A 25,267-nucleotide genomic window follows, 5' to 3' on the forward strand; every position below is an offset into this window, starting at 1 on the left:
CTAGGCATTTGTTTTGCTTTCTTAGACACTCGATCAGGTCATCTCTATTCTTTTCAAACTGCATGCCTGTTATAAATAATTTTGGTTTATAGTCACGTGGTATCTTTATTTGATATTCATCACTTATTTTTTTATCCACAATTTGTTTAATCTTATTTCTTTCATCTTCATTAATACTATCGATCACCATAATACCATTATGGCCCGCTTTAATGTCTGTTATCTTTAGCTCGTTAGGGTTAATTTTATTATTTAGATCTTGCCTTGTTCTTTCGGTTTAACAATAATAGGAGCCCGTTTCTTAAGCTCTGGAACGGCCCTAGCTGTGTTTGGCGTGGTATCCCATCGTTTTTCTCCTTTACTATTGTTTTTATTTCACTACAAAATTTCTCATTCTCCTCCCCACTCCCCTCACTCTAAATACAACCATGTCTTCAGTTGCGGCGCACCATAGCGGAATGATACAAGGTGGCAGCATGGTGACATACCTACAAACATATATAAACATTTGATGTACATTGTTTTTGTAAATTCGATGGACAAATGTCAAAATCGTACGGCACCGGAAGTTGATGTATCAAATTAAATAAAAAAAGTTTATAATCAGCTGTTCTAAGCCACCTTGTATCGTTGCGCCATGCTGCGCACTTTGCAAATAGAAGTCAAAACAAACCAATTGACATTTCTGTGACATACAAGCCCATCAAAATTTGTTGAAACTTTGCAAATGAGTCACTTATTTTAATAAATTTGCTAAAAATTAATATTGGTAATCTCAAGAAAATCAAACTTTCTAATCTACACACGACTGTTAAAATGGGATTATTCGGCAAAACGCATACCAAGGATCCCAAGGAGCAGGTAAGTAAGTAATTGGCACAACAACGGTAAAAAGTGTATTGGCCTACTTGGAAAAGTGTTACGGTTCATGGCCAAGGCAAACCAGTTAAGTTTGTGTATAAACATACTTATACTTATGTATGTATATAAACTACATCCTCAATATTTCTAAACAAATAAACAAATTAAAATTTGCATACGATACTGTTGTTGTAGGTACAAGAATGGACGCATAAGATACGCAAAGAAAGCAATCAATTGGATCGCCAAATACGTAGCATACAACGAGAGGAAGAGAAAGTGAAGCGTTCCCTGAAACAAGCAGCAGCTAAAAATGATCGCGACACTTGCATCATTCTCGCCAAGGAGATAGTAGGAGCACGTAAAGCTATAAATCGTATATATACATCGAAAGCACATCTCAACTCCGTACAGCTACAAATGAAAAATCAGTTGTGTAAATACTTTTACGATTTAATGACACATAAAGTTAATTATTTTAATTATTATATTTCCTTTTAAGCTACATTACGTGTTGCTGGTTCGTTACAAAAATCTACCGAAGTAATGCAGGCAATGCAAAATCTAATACGTTATCCAGAATTGGCCGGTATAATGCGTGACATGTCTAAGGAAATGATGAAGGCGGGCATAATTGAAGAAATGCTCGATGAAACTATGGATTCACTAGAAGAGAGCGAAGAGATGGAAGAGGAGGCGGCCAAAGAAGTAGATAAGGTCTTATGGGAAATAACAGATGGCAAACTTGGGGAAGCACCACTACCGCCGGAAGGTAGTGTAGCTGAAAAACAAGAAACACCTGCAGCCACAGTTAATGCATCAGAAGAGGAGGCTGGCGAAGAGGAAGAAGAGGAATTACAGGAAATGCAAAATCGTTTAGCTTCGCTGCGATCATAGACGTCTGCAGTGCGTTGATTAATATCGTGCTAATTTCAGCGTTCAGCGCGTGACGAAGCTAATTGTGTTAGAGTATTTAGTAAACAAGCACATTTGCTGTGTTAAAAAAAAATAGCAATTAATTTCAGTATCTCATGTTCAACATTCAATTTACATAAATTAAATTAGCATATTGTGAAGCTGTCTGTAGCGAAGAATGATAACGAAAATGCAAATAAAAAATGTAGACAATTTGCAAAAAGAATAATACATGCTGATGTAATATAACTAGTTCAGCACTAAATCTTATCAATCGGTTTTCGCAGAACTTAGCTTTTGATTAACAAAAATAAATTATATTAATATATTACATTAGGGCATTCATAACTGGCTCATTAATTCCTCGGCCGATAGTTGGTAGTTTTATTTAATTACCAATTATAAAAAAATATATGTCAAAATCCACCGTCTACTAATTAACGAATTGAAGCTCCAAGTTTGAATGCTGCTACTGATATTTTTATGAACGTCTGTTTTACAGAAACATCTGTAGACACTTTTGCACCTCAAGTGTACTTTCGCTGTAACTTCAGTTGAATTGTAACATTAAAGGCTATCTTAACATTAATTTAGTATTCATTAATTTGATAACTTAGCTATATGCATAAATATTTATTAAACAAAATATATTTTAAAAAAAGTGTACTAATCATTTTGTAAATGCATTCATATGCAAGGCAAAAACATTTAATTCAAAATATACATACAAGTTTTATTTGTACAAAGATTTCTCTTTTAATATGCCTGTGCAAATGTACATATACATGTGTAGGTGTTACAAGAGATTGCATTTTGATGCTTAACTAGAAAAAACAATTCGGTTTATCACGGATAACAACCGATATTAAGAACTTAATGGGCTTACACGATGATTTATGTTCGACCATTTGTCGACCATTTTGAACATCCACGTCGATGGCACTACGCTACCGACTGTCCTACACCCCAAAATCTTGGGTGTGACGTGCTACGCGTCACCCATATGGTCGCCAAGCCTAAAAACTACCCACTGGAAGAAGCTACAGGTCTGCCAAAATACTGCTCTCAGAATCGCCACGGGCTGCCTTCTTATGTCCCCAGAACACCGCCTACATAATGAGGCGAGAATACTCCCCATCAGGGAGAGAAATGAGATGCTAATCAAACAGTTTCTGTTGAATACCCAGAAACCTGGGCATCCAAACAGACATCTGATTGATGAGCCAACACCGAGGAGGGGCTTAAGGAGTCATCTCCGTAAGCATTTTGGGGAAATACGGCACCTGAAACCCAGCCGTATGAAACAAAAAAACACAAGCAGGTCCTTGGTGAACCCCAAAAACAGGCGTCGGAACTTTATACCAGGAATTTCCCGGTGAATCCAGTACTCAAAGAACAATACCCAAAACATGCGGAAGAGGAACACATACTCACCAGGGAAACGCGAGTCACTCTAGCTCAACTTCGTTCTGGATACTGTAACAGGTTTAACTCTTACCTATCCAGAATCAACTCCGACATACAAAATGTATGTCCCGCTTGCAATGTGTCCCCACATGACACCTACCATCTCTTTAATTGTAATGTGGAACCAACGCCTCTAACACCCCTTTCATTATGGTCCACCCCTGGACTCCCGTTAGAGGATATTGATGACAATTTGTGATCGGTCGCGGCTGTTAGGTGGAGCGAAGCACTGCTACAACAACAACATCATGATTTATGTTCATTTTTGAACTTTTTCGGTCCTCCAAGTAATTAATTTTTTCAAATGTTTTGTCACTGAGATCGTAATGTGACTTATTGTCTAAGGTTTTTTAAAACTGGTATTTTGCGGGCAAAATAGGTTTCTTGAATGATGAATGTCTCGTCTGCTGTGTTAGAACTAACATAATGTAAACTTAACATAAGCTTCTTGTAACAGTAGCAATTAATTGCTATTTCTCAAAATTTAAAGCAGAAAAATCATACCATGTCCCGACAGTATATTTTTTGGGTCATGTAGGGACTATTTTGAAATCATTGCTGGACTGTTTGGAAATAGTTTTGGAATCATTTCGCACTTTTTTGTAGTAATGTTGGGATTATTCCGGGACAGTGATTATTTGGGAATTATTTTAATTTTTTTTCGAGATTGCTTTAGGTACTATTTCGTGATTATTTTGGGAATGTGTTAGGAAACATTTCGGGACTACTTGCGCGACCATTTCGGGATCATGAGATAATCTAGGGAACATTTCGGAGCCATTTCGAGATAATTTCGGGATTATGTTCGCGAATATTTCAAGATTATTTCAGAGCTATTTTGGAAACATTTTGCAGGGTAACGAAAAATGAATATATGAATACCAAAAATTTCGAGCAGTTATCGGATTGTTATCGACGTTTTATCAGTGTTTAATCGATAAAAACTGTTATCGAAGAACTATCGGTATATTATTGGTGAGCTATCGAAAAAGTATTTATTTGTTATCGAAAGTACATTGATTTATTGTCGGAGTGTTATGGAACAGATACCGAAAAAGTTTCAATATAAAATCAATGTCATATCTGTAAGGCGTAGGTAGCAAGTCGATAACAAATGGATATTTTTCGATAGCAAAAAGATATTTTTTTGATAGCAATAAAATATTTTTTCGTTAGCAAATTAATATTTTTTATAGCAAACCTTTTCGAAAATGTTCTGTATTAACTCGATATATTTTCGATAAAAGATCGAACTGAAGATTGAAATAGAAATAGACAACAAATTTATAACTCTTCGATAACAAATCGCTGGCTCGTATATACCTCGCCAATAACACGTTGATAACAAATTGATAATAAACCGATAACTCATCGAAAATAAATGTATAAAACACTCATAAAGAAAATATCAACCTAAGCCCTAAAATTTAGCCGATAAACGGAGTTATATTGAAATGCCAGCGCTTGGTCGGGGAGAATAGCCAGTCATTTCGGTACATAAAACTGCTTACCATGGTTCTGGGGACTAGTACTGTTGCCTCTCCGGAAATGATATGTTAAAGACGGACACCGCCTCTAACTTGTGCTAATATTAGTCATAAAACCAGCAGCTGTTATGACTGCAATACCGAGGACCAAGTGTAGCTTTCCTCTACACTTTCATATTATAGGTTTAGCGCGCCTATGAGACAAGATCATTAGTTCCGGTCCCTCATACCGTGTACACCGTAGGTCAGCACTTAGATGTTTAGACTACTGATTTCATGAAAAGGCATAGCCCTCGTACTACAGCAATACATCAGGCTAAGACTAGAAAGATTACCAGTGAGATAGTATGGACTACCTAGCTTTAACATCCATCAAACCGTGCATTACAATCTGTTTGACCTTAACATCGCCCATAGGGGCAATACCTTAGAATTTAAAGGTATACTTATGCGGTTGGGCGATGCCGACCTCAAAATCTTAATCACCTACATACATACATATCTCTTGTCATCTGTTGTCCAAGGGGATATTGCCAACAATCTTATTTATATCTCCACTGTAGATTGACCTGTCGACTTTACATTAACTTAAAAAAAGTTAAAAGGGACGGGTACCAATAATGTATGGAACGCTCCTTTACTGATATCCCCATTCTCCCATTCCTACTGGTGCCCTATAGCGAGAACGCGAATTTCACAGGGACACCGATCCGGCCTCGACTCGCTTCATACGCACATACTAAATCCGCAATACTCCAAATAAGGAAATTAATTACGGAAATCGCCGTCTGATTTATACATCAAAACAAGCGAACCAAATTATTGAAGGGGCTGCCAGACAAATCAACGCTTCTCCAATCCAATTGTCAACCCTACCTACCCGAATCCTGCTTTTTCTAACAGGCGAGGCTTTTGCGAGCCTAAGGTGCTCACGGAAGGAAGGAGTTGGGGGACCTAGAAGGTTTAGTGTGGTCATATCAAATTGTCCCCTAGATGGTGGGGCTAGTACATTGTAATTATCCGGCAAAGATAAAACCCCCAAAAACGTTTGGGGAGGCTCTTTATCGCTACAAGAAGAAGAAGAAGTCGTTGTACGGATGCCGGGACGTTGCTGTGAGCTCTAAGGTAAGGCATGCAAAAGTTTGACCATATTTTTTATAAGAGTTTATGTATACTTTTCGCCTCTATGTTCGAACAGCTCGGCCGGTAGTCTGTCGATTCTGCCGGGATATTGCCCTCGTCAGGAATTATGATATCAGTTTCGTAATTGTTCTCGCTATCTACAATGAGAGGAAGTGGTCCTTTCCCAACTTAAGCACACTGTGCCCTGGGTTTAAAACCTTCCGTCATTCGCCGATTCTCCTGGTAGCATTTTCCGACATTATTACTACTAAAAAGGATCTTAATCCCCTTTCGCGGTGAGTGAGAAATGTACTTCCACACCTCGGTGACATTCTCAGGTCGAATATCACTTTCAGTGAGTATGAATGCTCTCAGCTTAGAATGAATCAGCTCTATGTTTCGTGAGCAGCTTCGGGACAACGAAATTTTACTGTGTCACTGCGTGCACTTTCTTCGCTGCATAGAATTATATGCGTTGGTTTAGTGTGCTTCGTTAGGGGGCAGCCAAGTACGTATGTTTTGATGCCGAAACCTGGATTGCAGATACGTATATTTTGAGCAACGGCCAAGTCAATCAGCAATAACTCGTTGGATGATAATTGATGGCGGAGTCTGCATTTTTCGACTTTAGGATACCAGGACCTCTATCTTGTCCATCAGGCTAATCAAACTTTTTTTTTCTTCACTATGACAGCAAACAGTGGGGCATCGGTACGGGTCCGAACATTCCAAGAACATGTCCTTAAAACATCTGCCGTGGACGTGATCAAAAAAAAAATCTTATCCTCGGCTTAATATATGCTGCAAGCTTCTGCGAGTCCCTAAGCCGAGAAAACTAGAGTTGCTTCCCCCACCGCTCCCTCTGTTCTGCCACCATCCTAGCTGTCACAGGGGTTAACGACCGCTCTTTACACCTAGATTACTCGCGCTGCCTAGAGATCACGAACCAAGACGTACGAATCGGGATCGTCTATTCATATTGCTGGTTTTTTATACCCAGCTGTACTTGTACACAGGGTATTATAACTTTGATTCGATAACGGTTGGTTGTACAGGTATAAAGGAATCGAGATAGATATAGACTTCCATATATCAAACTCATCAGTATCGAAAACAAATTTGATTGAGCCATGTCCGTCCGTCCGGCCGTCTGCCCGTTAACACGATGACTTGAGTAAATATTGAGATATCTTCACCAAATTTGGTACACGAGCTTATCTGGACCCAGAATAGATTGAAAATGAGCGCAATCGGATGATAACCACGCCCACTTTTTATATATAACATTTTGGAAAACACAAAACCTGATTATTTAGTAAATAAGACACATAGAATGTTGAAATTTGACGTGTGGACTGATATTGAGACTCTTGATAAAAATTTGGAAAAAAGTTTAAAATTGGCGTGGCACCGCCCACTTGTGATAAAATCAATTTTACAAATTTATTAATCATACATCAAAAATCGTTAAACCTATCGTAACAAAATCGGCAGAGAGGTGGCCTTTACTATAAGGAATGCTTTGAAGAAAAATTAACGAAACCGTTTAAGGCCCACGCCCATTTGTATATAAAAGATTTTTAAAAGGGTCGTGGACGAATGAAATAAGCTATATCTGTGCAAAAAAAAAAAACTTTATATCAATGGTATTTCACTTCCCAAGTGGATTTATAACAATAAATAGGAAAAACTTCAAATTTAAAGAAAATGGGCGTGGCACCGCCCCTTTTATGACTAAGCAATTTTCAATGTTTCGGGAGCCATAACTCGAAGAAAAATTAACGGATCGTAATAAAATTGGGCACACAGATTTCCCCTGTAGCAGGAAATATTTCTAGTAAAAATGGGCGGGATCGGTTAAAGCACACGGCAACTTAGATATAAAACAAGTTTAAAAGGGTCATAGACTAGAACTATAAGGTATGTTTTAGCAAAAAATAGTTTTGAATCAATTATATTTCAGTTATCAAGTTTTACTGTAAGAGGAAATGGGGAGAGATTTTTTTTAAACGGACGGTGCCACGTGTGATGTAGAAAAGTAGTTTGTCTGAAATGAAATGTGCAATTGAAGCTCACGCTGAGTATATAATGTTCGGTTACACCCGAACTTAGACACCTTTACTTGTTAATATTTAGACTTTTGGGTAATTTATTTGTTTTGGCGAAAAGTGAACATTAACTTCACATTGTAATTCGAATGTTATCCAGCTACGACAATCTTCGGCATAATAGATTACACTGGATCACAAATTCCAACTTTTTTTTTGCACCAGAGACGCCATTATAAAATTCATATGTAAAATCAACCCTTGATTCCGAAAGTCAATGTTATTTTTAATTCTGTGGTAACGTTTTTTGAGATATTTACGAATTACCGCAAAAAAAAAAAAAAAAAAAAATTTGGTCCACTTAATCATATATATCTCAAGAAAAAATTGAGCAATTCCAAAACGGTTTGAAGCTTTTAAAAGATAATAAAATTTCCTATAAACTGTGCATACAACACTTTTTGCTAGACCTTGCGGATTTTTTCCATTTTTTTTGTAACAATATAAAAAAAATTGTACTTTGCGAGGAAGGATCTAGAAAACTTTTTATTTTTTTGAAGATTTGTTTTTTTTTATCTCTATGCTCTATTTTATTACAAAAAAAATAAGCTTTCACTCAACAAAATCGATGGATTAATACAAAAGTTATAAGCATTCACCAGTAGGGTACTTAAGAATTAAATGGATATATTTACTTGAATGCTTATAACTTTTGTATTAATCCATCGATTTTGTTGAGTGAAAGCTTTTTTTTTTGTAATAAAATAGATCATAGAGATAAAAAAACAAATCTGCAAAAAAATAAAAAGTTTTCGAGATCTTTCCTCGCAAAGTACAATTTTTTTTATATTAAAAAAAAAAAAATTGAAAAAATCCGTAATGATTGTTGGTTATCTTTGAATCTGCAAGGTCTAGCAAAAAGTGTTGTATGCACGGTTTATTTCATTAGCTTTTAAAATCTTCAAACCGTTTTGGAATTGCTCAATTCGTTCTTGCAAATATATGTGATTAAGTGGACCCAATATTTGTTTTTTTTTTTAAAACGGTAATTCGTAAATATCTCAAAAACGTTACCATATAATTAAAAATAACCTTGATTTTCGGAATCAGGGGGTGATTTTACAAAGGACATTCATAATGGCATCTCTGGTGCATTTTGGCTGTAAACCAGTGTTGTTTTTATTAGCACGCTTTTATTAGCTTTACCTGTATGTTTCTTTGTAACTCTTCATTCGCTTCAATGCGTCTTATTAACATGGTTTTATAATTAGCTTCATCTTATTTGTAATCCTGTTAGGGTCATATCGAGACCCTTCCGGGATCAATTCTGGGTGGTTTTCGGGATCCCGCCGGGGTCATTTCGGGACTATTTCGGGATCATTTTTGTATACTTTTCGGGATCCGTCCGGGATCCCGTCGAGGTTATTTTGAGACATTTTCGGGACTAATCCGGGATCATTTCGCGATCATTTGGGGACCCTTCCGGCATCATTTCTGGATGGGTTTCGGGAACCGTCCGGCAACCCGTCGGGGAGATAAATTCTTGATGGTTTCCGGAATCATTATTTATCGAAATAACTCATGAAACGAATTATGCTATGAATGAACCTATAACTAGGATTATACATCCAGCAAATCGATTCATCTTAATAACAGCTTATATAAGTTTAAGCTTGAATTGTTTTATATTTTTAACTAGTCTGTAAGAAAGCATGTAGTTATCGACATGTAAGAGTTGAAGTTGATTATGGTCAGCGCAAAGCATTTATCAAACACCAAAGGCATATCTCAATTGGGTGAATCTAATTTCAAGGGGCTGTGTTGCGCAACCCTCTGAAGGGGCTGCCAGCTCAATATATAGCTTCTCCAACCCAGTTGTCAACCTCACCTACCCGTGGCGAATCCTGTTTCATTGATAGCCGAGGCTCTGGCGGCCCCAAGTTCGTCATGGAACTAGAGGGTGAAGAAGGTGGGATGGCCTAGAAGGTTTAATGCGGTCGTCTTAATCGTTCTCGAGATGGTCGGGCTAGTAGCTTAATACCGGAACGTACCGGATCTATATCCGGCAAAAGCCATCACTATCGGTAACATTCCCCTAAGCCTTCGGGAGTGTCTTTATCGTTAATACAACAAAAACAACAACAACAACAAAGCATGTAATTTTAGACTGAATGAATTAAATAAATAAATAAAATGCGCGCACAAAGAAATGGCTAGTAATTCAGATTATTATTATTGACAGGTTGACTTAGCACATTCTTTTTAACAGCTGACTACTTAGCACATTTACACATCATTGCCCACAGCACGTAAAAATTAAAATATTTTTTTTTTAAAACTGCATTAAAATAAAATTTTTCAAAAAATGTGACTTAGCACATTTTCACATTATACTAACGATATGTATGTATATGTATTATTGCGCAGCCTCGTAACACTATTAAGGACACAAAACAAACAACATCAGCATTTCAAGTGTACAGCTAGGTATGTAATGTTCGGTTTCACCCGAACTTAGACTTCCTTACTTGTTTTTCTTAAATTTTTTAAATAATAATTATTACATAACATACTCTAATTACATTCAAAACATTCATTTTACCACTAATTTTATTATTAAAAGTTTATCTAACAAATCAGAATTATTCATCAAAAGAGAAATTTAAATAGCTTACACTATCTTTACAATTATACAAACGTATAAATGAATGTACATATGTCGTCGATTGTTGATGGTCTTCCATAACATTTATTTAGGGACCAATTTGTTTGCACAAAAAAAGAAGTAGGAAAAATTAAGACTAAAAATACACCTTCAGAGCACAATTTCTTCCTCCATCAAAAAAGGACTTAATGCAGCTCTTAAATTATGGCAATTAAATGACACAAAAGAAGTTCGCCAGCACCGGATATGACAAGGAGGGGGACAGCATATCCTCTCACACAGTCACTGTCGTAAAATTTGACATATATAGTATGTATATATGTATTTAAAGACCTCGTTAGAAACGACAACAATAAAAGTGACACTTTTATGTTGTTGTTAAAATATTTCTTCACTTTTGTCAAAGCCCAATATAATAAAGAGAGAAGGTAGCTTCGTGACGAATTTATACAAGGGGGGAAGTGATGTGGGTGGAATAGTGCGATTATTGTGGACACTTGAGGCTATGACTGTGGGTGAAATTTTGAAAACAAAACCGTGAAATGGTGTAAGCACATATTTATTTAACAAAATATGACAGCAGACGTCAGAGATCAGTGGGACGGTGGGTTAATGTTAGAAGAAAACTTTCTGCTGCATTAGGAAGTGAAAGACGAACGTGAAATTAGGCAATAGAAAAGGTAAATGAAAGTACTAAGTATATACGTAGGTGAAAAGAAATTTCAATTTTCGTGTTTTACTACAATGGCCAAAATTATGTACAATAACGTATACATAATTTGTTGATGGAGGGGACTAAAAGTGAGATTGGGATTTTGCGTAGAGCAAGTCTTGCAGTCATTCCTGCCTCGAGCTAACTGAGGCCAATAGGGGCACTAGACCGCCCTCCACTTGCTACAAAATTCAGGTGCCGATATAAAAAGTTTCTGCTGCAGGGGATCTTTATAATATGACAAAGCCAGCTTTGCTCTTGGGCATTTATTAGCTGTACTATGTTCACATTTCCACAAACTTCATATAGCTCATAAATTAACTTCCGTCGATACCATACGTAGACATGCTGGACAGTGCGATAAATCTTGCGGAGAACCTTTCTTTCGAATACTCAATTGGGCATCCAACCCTTTCTCGACAGCATCCGTGATTCCGAGTCATACATCAGAACTGTTATGATAAGAGATTTATAGAGCGTGATTTTTGTGATTAAGTAAAAGAAATCAACCGATAGGGAGTCGCCTTGTTTGAAACCTCAAGTATTTTCGAATGGATCGGAAAACCTCTTTCCAATCCTTACAAAACTTGAGGTGTTGCCCGACGTCATTTGGTAAAGACTTATAAGCTGTCTAGGGCACATAAAATTAGCCATATTGCAAGGAGCTTAAATAAAGATTGCTTTGGAGGTGACAAAAAGATAGGGCATAACATCATCCTATCATGAGTCTTCTGCAGTGTTTGTAGTCCGATATGAATATTTGGTCGATAGTTGATTTAACAGGTTTTAAACCGCCTTGATGGGGCGAATCAGGTCAATGACTCTAAGTTTCAGTCTTTCGCACTTGTTGATTGGGCAAAGTACATGTAAACTCCAATCTGGTGGATTGCGCTGATCTAAGCTAACCGGATTTTGCAATGGAGCTTTTGCATGCTCTCTACTAACTGTACTCTTCCATGTATGAAGAGCTCGGCGCGTAGAAATATTCCCTTCATAGCTTGGCACACAGAGCGCAAATGCGGTTCCTCGTATTTACGCTGGTCTGGTTCATGGCATTTTTTTAGTCGTCTTATATTCATCATCTTGTTTTTCCGATGCATACCGCCACTCCTCATTGTATCAATTGTTTTTCCGGACTTTCTGGATTGCGCCGCAGTGGTGGTTCGTAGTGAGCGAGAAATGTGCTTCCACCGATTGTTTACATCTTCAGATCGAAGATTGTTCTCAGAAGGTGGGGATGTTTGAGAGTCGAGTGGAGAAAAGCTTTTCGACGGCACATTAGAATTAGTTCAACCGTACTTTTCTTGTACGGCGTTATGGCTTCTTCCAGTGTAAGTGGGTTTTTGTTAAGAAGATTTTAAGCACTGATATCAATTCGGCTAGTTTGCCTACCACCTCTGAGAGCTAACTTTGTTTTATAAAAATCCAACAGGAGTCGAAATTGGGAAGGCAGGATCAATACTCTCTATACCACAGCGGCTTTAAGACGCTGTTGAAGTAAAACACTTTCGAAAGCAAGAATCTTATGCAAACTTGGATGCAAGACCTTATATTGAAAATCGGTCATTAAACTCCATTCTGCCTCAAAAAACGAACGGCAATGTCCTTGATCCGGATCTGTGTTCTCCCCTACTAGGAACAATGGGGAAGATGGTAGTCTCGTTCTGAGTTTCTACATTTTAGTTTTTACGTAAGAGCCTACATAGTCTGCCAGGTATGAGCGGAAGTCTCTGCATAACCTCCATCCACATCCATATCTATGCGGTTCTCGAATTTAGCTAGCGTATTTAAATACGCTATTCAGAACGCTTGCAAGAAATTACATTGAACTCATATGGCCAGGAGGTTCGGATAAGCAACGATAAAAACAAGTTCGCTTCTTGAGCACTTGGGTCTATCAAGCGTATGACTGCGCGTATATCCAGCGAAATACCCTATCATAATGAAATTCTTTGAAACCCCCTTTGGTGAAAGCCTCCCAGGGTTGAATGGTGTTAAGCTTAGGGTAGATCGCCCTTTTCGTATGCCACTTTATCCGCCACTGTACACACGCACATACATAAATATCATATTTAATTTCAAAATCATAGACAAAACTTTTAATGACATCCTTGTCATCTTCTATGTTATGTAACTGAAAATACATTGAAAGCTTTTGTTCGGACTAAACGAAGTAATTTCTGTCCAGAATTAAACGAACGTACGTCCGTCATTATGCGAGACAAACTTTTGTTAGAAATATTTAATAAAGCTGAATTGTTAATGTAATGAACTTGAAATACACTTCCACAGGTAAGTTTTAACATGAAAAAAATAACATGAAAAAATTTATAAACTTTTGATGTACTACCTATGTACCTGATCCTGTTATGCTATATTCAGTACATACTTAATTTACATAAAACATAGAATTAAATTTTGCAGTTTTTGTAAACACTCTCAAAAGTAGGGGTACACTAGCATTGTTGTAATGCAAATAAAAGCATACAACGCTAGATGTTCCTGAATTGTTTATGGAATTTTTTCGTAGTTTGGTGGCACGGCTGAATTACAAGCGAAAATCATTGGTTTCTATTTGCTCTCTCCCTCAAATCGTTCATTTATAGACCAGAATATGTGATGGAGAGTGTGCTGTCATTTCTTTCATTGCAACCGATCTCCCTCATAAGTTGAGAACAAATGGCGCTTTTAGTCGATGTAGGTGCCTAAGGATGGTCCTTACAAATCAAGTTATTATTAGTTAGTATTTTTTTTTTTGTTGTTGTTGTCGTAGCGATAAGGACATTCCCCGAAGGCTTTGGGGAGTGCTATCGATGTTGATGGTCCTTTGCGGGATGCAGATCCGGTACGTTCCGGTAACATAGCCCATCTCGGGAACGATTAGGTATGACCACATGAAACCTTCCAGGCCATACCGCCCTCCTCTGTGAATATATCTGTGATGAACTTGGGGTCGCCAGAGACTCGGCTGTTGAACAAACAGGATTCGCCACGGGTAGATGAGGTTGAAAAATGGGTTGGATGAACTATATATTGCGCTGGCAACTCTTTTAATGGGTTGCGCTATATAACCCCTTGCATGAAGTTGGTATTTTAGTCGCCTCTTACGACAGACATACCTGCCGCGGGTATATTCTAAGCTCCCTAACCCGCTGGGGATATTTTTTCCTTTTCTCCCTTTCAGAGGAAAACACCTTGGTCAAAACTATAACTTATAAGTCTTATCCCGATTCGAGAGGGTTAAAATTGAATTCTTTGATTTGTACTACCCAAAATCAAAAAAAAAAAGATAGTTGGTACTATATATATGTATATGTTAATTACCCTATGTAGACTCAATGCATTGAAATCAGAACATTAACCACTCTGCGACACCCCTTACCAGCTTGTTATTTGGTCCAAACTTAATACGTCATATCGCAAATTTTAATTTTTTGAGTTTCCCTTAAGAAATCTGGAGCAAAATTTATATGTGATATTTCTGACTTAGGGCGGCCGTCGTAATGTGCTGGTAGAATGATCCACTTCCCACACCGAGGGTTCTGGGTTCACCTCCCAGGCATTACTACCGCCTGAAGGGTATTATCCCTGGAAAGCAGGTAGATCCAGTTAACCTTTGAGCTTCTCCGCGTGTCTGCACGTATGGATATTTCATCCGAAGACGTTGCTATGCTTGTTAGTTTCTTTGTGTTTGACCTCATTATCATTTTGGCAAAACCGTATAGATCAATTTAATAACAAGACCAATTTTAGCACCAAAATAAAAGTCTTCCACTGGATTGGTTGGACGTAGGTTGAATATCTTCCTTTTAACACAGAGCCGACCTTATTGTGCTTGAATGTAGCAAAAAAAAAAAAGTGCCACATCCGAAAACTTGAAATAAAAAAATGTCTTATGATTCTTCTGAACAAAAATATAGCAAAACAATAATACGTTATATTAATTTAACTAAAAAATTAACCTTATGGAGACTTGAGAAAAAAGGTGGGTCATAATGAAAACAAACGTTAAGTCAATTTTAAAAACGGCATAAAGCCAATTGATCCTACGGCCGTTTGATGTGGTCAAAAGGAACATTTAAGGTTTTGAGGAGTGTAGTTGATGATCCATTGTTGGATATAGATCCGGTAAGTTCCGGTTACAAGCACCATTAAGGCACTGACCCGACCATCGCAGGAACGATTTAATATGACCACATTGAACTTTTAAACCAGCACTAAACTCCATATGAGAGGCAATAACACTCCTGATTTAGGAGAAAACTTGATAGGTTGATAAAATCCTATTCTCTCTAGTGCTGGATTAACACCATAGTAAACATTGTTGAGGGCCCCTTTTATATCTAGCAAGGCGCAAAGTAGTACTTCACCAAGGTCTAAAGCATTCTGAATTGGTCAGCTGATACAAAAGAGAGTCAGTCAACCTGCAGTCAATTATGCTATACAGTGTGAAATCACTGCTATCTCAGGATCTTTCTTCTATTCTATTGTCTATAATTTTCTCCATTGTTTTCAAAGCGAAGAAGGTTAGTCCCATCGGTGTGAAAAACTTGGAGGTTATTGCTGTGTGTATCAAAAAAAAACTTAATAAATTATCATTCAAGGTTCCATTTAGCCCTACATTTAGCTATACAGCGGTGGTTAGCGCAGCATGCCTAAAGCGTACTGATGATGAAGGCTTAGCACCCTTCGAAATGGATCTATCTGCGCAGCTATGGCAGGTTGACTGAAAAATTTTCTACTTACTATTCCAAAAAACAAAATACAATTTTTCAAATTTAGAAAAATTAAAAAATAACAATAATTATCATTAGAAAAAAATTATTGTTCTGGACTTGAGCTCGATTCGAACCTTGAATGATTTATCAATAGGCCGATAAAAACAAAAACAATTCTTAATAAATTATGTAATAGAATTTAAAAAAATTACATTGTAGCAACACACAATTGGATGTGATACGTTTAAACGACCAACTGAGTACTACATTCCGTAACTAAATATATAGACCATACCCAAAATATATATGAAAACCGTCAGTTCTCAATAGTTCCATCATATCTTGTGAAGCACAGTCAAAATTTTTACCGGACATAATTTGATTGATTATTTGTATTTGGAATAATATTTACTGCAACAAAAGTGAAATTTGACTCGCTCGTCATTTCAATGCTTCGTTAAGTACCCTGTAAAGAAAATCTTTAATTCAAACTGGTGCACTTCTAGTGCATTCGGAACCACTACTAGTTTTCCGTATATATTACCTTTTCTGTAGTTGAGAACTATATAAACATTTCCACTTTAGAATTAGTTCTTTTACTTGCACTTTTTAATAGTTCCCAACCAGATAAAAAAATATTTTGGCACTACTGTAAAAATTTTAAGTTTAGATCTAGTTCTCTTGTCGGTACTATTTCGTTCGTTCCGCACCAGACCGACATTCGACATGTTGCTTCCAATACAATTTTATCCCCTTTTCGATGTTTCCGAAGGACTCCGTCTGCATTGGAAGATTGTATCACAAACTCATTTGAGTTTCGATGAAATGTTTCGGATTCTCTGAAATTGCTCTCTGAAGGACTTAGGCATGTTTAATCTGAATTGACTCAAGTTTAAGTAAATTTATTGCGAAATAATTCCCTTAGAGAATGAAGTGAGGAGAAAGAAGGCATACTTAAAGTCATAGCTCCTCGAAAACAGTTGCAGTTAATTATTTTTGTATAGATGGCACATTTATTACATATATGTTAGATATTAAATACGAAAACCCAAGCTGTGTGTTTGAACTAGAGAAAATCTAGTTATTATCGAACTAGTACTTGTTAGGTCCATTAGGCCTAGCTCAAAACCAGAAATTTTTATCACTCGCTATTGACTTCTATGCAGGGTTCACAACGCAATCTATGTTGACCTATTTGATGTTGCGCTTGTAAGCAAGGCATATTTTTTTACGACAATTGATTAAGATGTTAGGCTACAAAATGTGTTTTACTTGAGCTAAAAACAAATCAATGAAAATTAGTCATAAAATAGTAGAAATTAAATCTTTGGTTCAAGGGCGTAAGTGAAATTTATTTTCATTAAGATAGAATGTTATTAAGTTTCAGATATTTTACGACTATATATATGGAGAATAATTACATACTTTTGCGCCAACCAATGAGCTTATTACTTAAGACGAACATGCATACATACTAACGTACATTTGAGGGTTTGGGTATGTTTGTATCATTAAATTAGATGCAGCCATATTAGCACGTAAAAGACAATAAGCTTAAGAGTCTTAAATTAGTCGCTGATTAAGCTTTTACCTCCTTGGAAATAGCTAATCTGCTGCCGCCTATTTAGTTTGCGAGATGTATAGTGTACACTTAGAAAAGTAATAGTGATGGAGGGGTGGTTATTACAGGTTGTGAACTTTGTTTTAAGCTTCCAGTCTCTAGGTTATCGAGAGGTTATGATAGGCCCTTCGGTAAGAAACTTACATCGTAATGGATGGAGTACGATTGGAGCATGTGACCGAGGTTAAGTACTTGGGAGTCATGTTCGACTCTAAGTAACTGTAAATCAAGCATGCCGGCAACACTATTTTGGAGGCTATAAGACAATATTGGTTTGAAGGAGCACTTGCGGAAAGACCCTGGTGATGCATTTGCGCTGAGCAGCTGCAATGGAGTTACTGCTCGAGCTAACGCCTCAAAACATAGTAATTGAGCAGGTAGACAAGAGCAGTTAGAGGAGCATTGTTAAATAGGGGATATTCTGCCGCAGTGCAAAAATATCTATCCCACTTGAAAATTATCCGAGCATTTTTCGGCCAATATTGTGTGTGCAGAGATCAACTTGCAACAAGGCTATTCCTTTGAGAGAATCGTTATATTAAGCGACAATCAGGCCGCGCTCAGCGCAATGCCTTCAGTTGAGATTAGACCAACAACAGTCCTTGAACGCTTGGAGAGATTAAATCGTCTGGGGATAATAACACCGTTCGTCGGCTCAGGTAATGGGCTACGGAAGGATGCGGACAGGCTAGGCAGGAAGTCAATGACCGAAAGATCAATAAGGTCGCAGTCCATCATCGCGATAAATCCACACACAATAAGAGAAGAGCACAGGTAAGAGGAAGCATGCCAAGTCCAGAACTGCAGCAGGCAAAAGCACTAATAGGAGGTTACAACACAAATCGTCATTAAGCTATAAATAACCTCCAGAATGCGATAGAGTCGAGAAAAGAAGACTAAGGATTCTGTGATAACTAAAATCGAAAGTAGGTACATGCACTTTCTCAAGCCGAGCGCCATTCTGAATTTCATCAGGGAACTCGGTCTGAATGAGGTGCTGTGGAAAGAATGAGGGCATAATAGGGTGCTATGTCGCAACAATTGTCTGTCTATCTAAAGACCTCACATAGACTGAATGTGTCCATAGAAGTTTGGTCGACGAACAAACTGAAAAATCCTTTAAAAAAACGGGACCCTTGCTAAAAATAACTCGGCCCTCTTCAAATACCACGAGCTTCCTGGGACCGCAAAGTTACATTAAAATCGATCGTATGACTCTAAAGCTCTCTATAATTTTCCAAATTACCCGATCCGTAAGCCACCCAGCGCATTATTTTTCTCACCTTGTGTTGAATTGCCTTGTGAAGTCTCAGATATATAACATAATAGTCCGGGAGGCAGCGACACATTTTTGGCATAAAAGTTACTACCCTTGGCTTTCACATATAAGGTAGTTGGTTGTGCGTACGCTCAGGAAACGACGGTCAGCTGGCACACTAACGGTGGGTGTAGGCGGTAGAGCCCCTCCCACGCGTAAAAAATCTTGTGGAATAAAACTATATTACCATTGCTGAAATTTGTTTTCTGATCTAATTGTATTATATAATAATGAAAAATAATAGTCAGCTGTTGATATGCAAGTGGAAAATGCATCAGCTGTGAATATAAAGAGTGTAAATGAAAAATTAAAATTGTAAAATATTTTAGCATCGTTAAAATTTGTTTATATAACAAGAATTATTATTTAAGTGAGGAAAAAGTAAGTCAGCTGGCTGTTAGGCGGGGGAAAGACCGTCAGCTGATGCAATAAACATCATTCACGGCGAGCGAAGCCCAGCGTCCCGCATTGTTTTCTTGGCATCAGCTGACTACTTTTCCCTTGCATAACAAGCAGCTGATGAGCATTTTCTTAAAATACTTGTTAAATAGTATAACATATTTCATTTTCAGCGATGGTAATATTTAATTCGCTTAAATATTTGCACACAAAGGTTCTAAAATATGCAGTAAATGAGAAATATTCTATTTTTTATTTGTAAAACTAAAGTCTTTGTATTAAAATATTTTAATTTGAGAGAACAACAATACTAACATTTTGATCATGACATTATTAATAATTTTTTAAATAATAATTATTCATCTTCCGAATCAGTTGACTCATTATTACTTTGTCCGCTATCCCCTCGTCGCTCGAAGGTAAGGCTTTTGAGGTGTCTAGTTGATTCTCATCATTTTCTATAAATAAAATAAACATTAATAAATTAATTATTAAGTAAATTTTATTAAAATATATAACGTAAAATATAATACCTTCAGTATTATCTTCAGTTGAGTCGAGTGTAATTTCTGAAACTTGTGATGGCAATTGCGTGCCTTCGAACCACTTGAAAATGTACTTCTCTTCTTTTTCTTCCCAACCATAATTTTCTGGAAAAATTGGAGAAGGATTTTTACAAAAAGCATGAGCCCAGAGATGTGCAATGTAACACGTTCTTAGAAAATGTTGCCGCAATTCGGATTGGCATGGTGGCATTGCAGATCCGTCGATACTTTTTTTTGGTAGTTGAAAGACGTCATCGTTGTCCAGTATTTTGTAAGTTTTTACGAAACTCGCTACACGCGCTTTGTTAATCTCATTTATCTTTGTGAAGCCATATATGCGGCAAACATATTCCTCATTTGTTGAAAATTCTTTGTTAATATCTATTTCAGAAATATTACTAATTTTTTTAAAAGCATCTATATATTTTTGTGTTTTCTGTAGCAACTGAAATGGTCGGTTTTTGCCTTTTCGAAAGAAAGCTGGATTGAAGTCGCAACCTAATAAGAGAATTAAATATTTAATAACAAAAGCATTTTTCAGAAGATATATTTTGTAATATTAATGAACAGTTTATCAGTTTTACCTGTGAGAGCATGAAAACCTGGTAATGCGGCGCTCAACTGTGGACCCAAATTTTTGTACAATTTTGTTATATTAATGAATCGTTGATGATTTCCTACGCCAAATTCCATTGAAATATTAACGTCTTTATGGGTATTTTGCATATTTGCTAGCATTATAATTGCAACATCAGTATCTGAACATCTTATAGTAATATTAGCTTCAAAATTTATTTTGAAAATGTGATATACTATTTTTGTATCTGCCTCCTCGTGCGCTGGACAATTTAAATTAAAATCTTCCGTTCTTTGTACGCAATTATTTACGACCTCATATTTATAACATTTATCAATATTTAAATAAATTTGCCTATTTGCTATAAAAGGAGCCATGTAATCACTGTTCCAATCGTCGATAATAAAATTAACCAAAGCCTCTTTGAAATTAACATTTTTAACTCAGCTACGAAGTCGGCCGGGCGAATTTGATCACGTCCGGTAATGTGAAAATTGGAGCGTCTCATTCCTCGTAAAATATGCTCATGATCTTTTATGGATGGAAACATGTATCGGTCAAATGCTATTATAACAATAGAGGCTTTGTTCATGAGAAACATTTGCAAAATTTTTTCCTATACGTTGCCAGACGTTAACGGTACTTTTTTCATTAAATGGAGAATAAAAAAAAACCATCGAAAACTATGATGTCAGTATGTGCAGGAGGTATATTGTCCGTTTTTTATACTCAGTTGAGCAGAGCTCACAGAGTATATTAACTTTGATTGGATAACGGTTGGTTGTACAGGTATAAGGGAATCTAGATAGATATAGACTTCCATATATCAAAATCATCAGTATCGAAAAAAAATTTGATTAAGCCATGTCCGTCCGTCCGTCCGTCTGTCCGTTAACACGATAACTTGAGTAACTTTTGAGATATATTGACGAAATTTGGTATGTAGGTTTCCGAGCGCTCATCTCAGATCGCTATTTAAAAAGAACGATATCGGACTATAACCACGCCCACTTTTTCGATATCGAAAATTTCGAAAAATCGAAAAATTGCGATAATTCATTACCAAAGAGGGATAAAGTGCTGAAACTTGGTAGGTGGGTTCAGCTTATGACGCGGAATAGAAAATAACTAAAATTTTGGACAATGGGCGTGGCACCGCCCACTTTTAAAAGAAGGTAATTTAGAAGTTTTGCAAGCTGTAATTTGGCAGTCGTTGAAGATATCATGATGAAATTTGGCAGGAACGTTACTCCTGTTACTATATGTATGCTTAATAAAAATTAGCAAAATCAGAGAACGACCACGCTCACTTTTAAAAAAAATTTTTTTTAAAGTGAAATTTTTACAAAAAATTTAATATCTTTACAGTATATAAGTAAATTATGTTAACTTTCAACTCCAGCAATGCTATGGCGCAACAAAATACAAAAATAAAAGAAAATTTCAAAATGGGTGTGGCTCCGCCCTTTTTCATTTGATTTGTCTAGGATATATTTAATGCCATAAGTCGAACAAAAATTTACCAATCCTTGTGAAATTTGGTAGCGGCTTAGATTCTAGGACGATAACTGTTTTCTGTGAAAAAGGGCGAAATCGGTTGAAGCCACGCCCAGTTTCTATACACAGTCGACCGTCTGTCCTTCCGCTCGGCCAATAACACGATAACTTGAGCAACAATTGATATATCTTTACTAAACTCAGTTCACATAATTATCTGAACTCACTTTCTATTGGTATAAAAAATGGCCGAAATCTGACTATGACCACGCCCACTTTTTCGATATCGAAAATTACGAAAAATGAAAAAAGTGCCATAATTCTATACCAAATACGAAAAAAGGGTTTAAACATGGTAATTGGATTGGTTTAGTGACGCAAAATATAACTTTGGAAAAAACTTTGTAAAATGGGTGTGACACCTACCATATTAAGTAGAAGAAAATGAAAAAGTTCTACAAGGCGAAATCAACAGCCCTTGGAATCTTGGCAGGAATACTTAGTGGTATTGCATATATATATAAATTAGCAGTGCCCGACAGATGATTTTCTGAATCACCTGGTCCACATTTTGGTCGATATCGCGAGAACGCCTTCACATATACATCTAAGGGCCACTCGCTTTTAAAACCCTCATTAATACCTTTACTTTGATATCCATATCGTACAAACACATTCTAGAGTCACCCCTGGCCCACCCTAATGGCGATATCTCGAAAAGGCGTCCACCTATAGACCTAATGCCCACTCCCTCTTAAAATGCTCAGTAACACCTTTCGGTTGATACCCATATCGTACAAACATTCTAGAGTCACCCCTGGCCCACCCTAATGGCGATATCTCGAAAAGGCGTCCACCTATAGACCTAATGTCCACTCCCTCTTAAAATGCTCAGTAACACCTTTCGTTTGATTCCCATATCGTACAAACATTCTAGAGTACCCCTGGCCCACCCTAATGGCGATATCTCGAAAAGGCGTCCACCTATAGACCTAATGCTCACTCCCTCTTAAAATGCTCAGTAACACCTTTCGTTTGATACCCATATCGTACAAACATTCTAGAGTCACCCTTGGCCCACCCTAATGGCGATATCTCGAAAAGGCGTCCACCTATAGACCTAATGCCCACCTCCTCTTAAAATGCTCAGTAACACCTTTCGTTTGATACCCATATCGTACAAACATTCTAGAGTCACCCTTGGTCCACCTTTATGGCGATATCTCGAAAAGGCGTCCACCTATAGAACTAAGGATTACTCCCTTTTAAAATACTCATTACCACCTTTCATTTGATACCCATATCGTACAAACACATTCTAGATTCACCCTGGCCCACCCTAATGGCGATATCTCGAAAAGGCGTCCACCTATAGACCTAATGCCCACTCCTTCTTAAAATGCTCAGTAACACCTTTCGTTTGATACCCATATCGTACAAACATTCTAGAGTCACCCTTGGTCCACCTTTATGGCGATATCTCGAAAAGGCGTCCACCTATAGAACTAAGGATTACTCCCTTTTAAAATACTCATTACCACCTTTCATTTGATACCCATATCGTACAAACACATTCTAGAGTACCCCTGGCCCACCCTAATGGCGATATCTCGAAAAGGCGTCCACCTATAGACCTAATGCCCACTCCCTCTTAAAATGCTCAGTAACACCTTTAGTTTGATACCCATATCGTACAAACATTCTAGAGTCACCCCTGGCCCACCCTAATGGCGATATCTCGAAAAGGCGTCCACCTATAGACCTAATGCCCACTCCCTCTTAAAATGCTCAGTAACACCTTTCGTTTGATACCCATATCGTACAAACACATTCTAGAGTTACCCCTGGCCCACCCTAATGACGATATCTCGAAAAGGCATCCACCTATAGACCTCATGCCCACTCCCTCTTAAAATGCTCAGTAACACCTTTCGTTTGATACCCATATCGTACAAACATTCTAGAGTCACCCTTGGTCCACCTTTATGGCGATATCTCGAAAGGCGTCCACCTATAGAACTAAGGATTACTCCCTTTTAAAATACTCATTGCCATCTTTCATTTGATACCCATATCATACAAACACATTCTAGAGTCACCCCTGGCCCACCCTAATGGCGACATTTCGAAAAGGCGTCCACCTATAGACCTAATGCCCACTCCCTCTTAAAATGCTCAGTAACACTTTTCGTTTGATACCCATATCGTACAAACATTCTAGAGTCACCCCTGGCCCACCCTAATGGCGATATCTCGAAAAGGCGTCCACCTATAGACCTTATGCCCACTCCCTCTTAAAATGCTCAGTAACACCTTTCATTTGATTCCCATATCGTACAAACACATTCTAGAGACACCCCTGGTCCACCTTTATGGCGATATCTCGAAACGGCGTCCACCTATGGAACTAAGGATCACTCCTTTTCAAAATACTCATTAACAGCTTTCATTTGATACCCATATCGTACAAACATATTCTAGAGTCACCCCTGGTCCACCTTTATGGCGATATCCCTAAATGGCGACCATCCATAGATCTATGGCCTACTCTCTCTTAAAATACTCTTTAATACCCTCCATTTGATACACATGTCATACAACCACATTCCAGGGTTACCCTAGGTTCATTTTCCTACATGGTGATTTTCCTTATTTTGTCTCCATAGCTCTCAACTGAGTATGTAATGTTCGGTTACACCCGAACTTAGCCTTCCTTACTTGTTTTCTAATAATTTTAAAAGAGCTGATTTAGCAGTCGTACAAATAGTACTATCAAAAGCCCATTCCCTTTTAAAATACTCATTACCACCTTTCATTTGATACCCATATCGTACAAACACAATCTAGAGTCACACCTGGTCCACCTTAATGGCGATATCTCGAAAAGGCGTCCACCTATAGAACTAAGGATTACTCCCTTCTAAAATACTCATTACCATCTTTCATTTGATACCCATATCATACAAACAAATTCTAGAGTCAGCCCTGGTCCACCTTTATGGCGATATCCCTAAATGGCGTCCATCCATAGAACTATGGCCTACTCTCTCTTAAAATACTCTTTAATACCCTCCATTTGATACACATGTCATACAACCACATTCCAGGGTTACCCTAGGTTCATTTTCCTACATGGTGATTTTCCTTATTTTGTCTCCATAGCTCTCAACTGAGTATGTAATGTTCGGTTACACCCGAATTTAGCCTTCCTTACTTGTTTTCTAATAATTTTAAAAGAGCTGATTTAGCAGTCGAACAAATAGTACTATCTAAATGGCACAATGAAAAAGGTACAGTTGTTAATGGATATGTCAA

The 25,267-nt window shown here is 37.4% G+C and overlaps 1 protein-coding gene across 1 annotated transcript; it reads left to right on the forward strand.

Moving 5' to 3' along the window:
* Positions 1–636: 636 nt before the first annotated feature.
* Vps24 (vacuolar protein sorting 24) lies at positions 637–2,522 on the forward strand. The gene is made up of 3 exons (XM_067770266.1): positions 637–861; positions 1,057–1,297; positions 1,364–2,522. The coding sequence occupies exons 1-3, from the start codon at positions 817–819 to the stop codon at positions 1,756–1,758; spliced, it is 681 nt and encodes a 226-aa protein (XP_067626367.1). The 5' UTR covers positions 637–816; the 3' UTR covers positions 1,759–2,522.
* Positions 2,523–25,267: the final 22,745 nt, after the last annotated feature.

The sequence above is a fragment of the Eurosta solidaginis genome, chromosome 1 (genome assembly GCF_040869045.1).
Source record: "Eurosta solidaginis isolate ZX-2024a chromosome 1, ASM4086904v1, whole genome shotgun sequence".
In the NCBI taxonomy this organism is placed as follows: domain Eukaryota; kingdom Metazoa; phylum Arthropoda; class Insecta; order Diptera; family Tephritidae; genus Eurosta; species Eurosta solidaginis.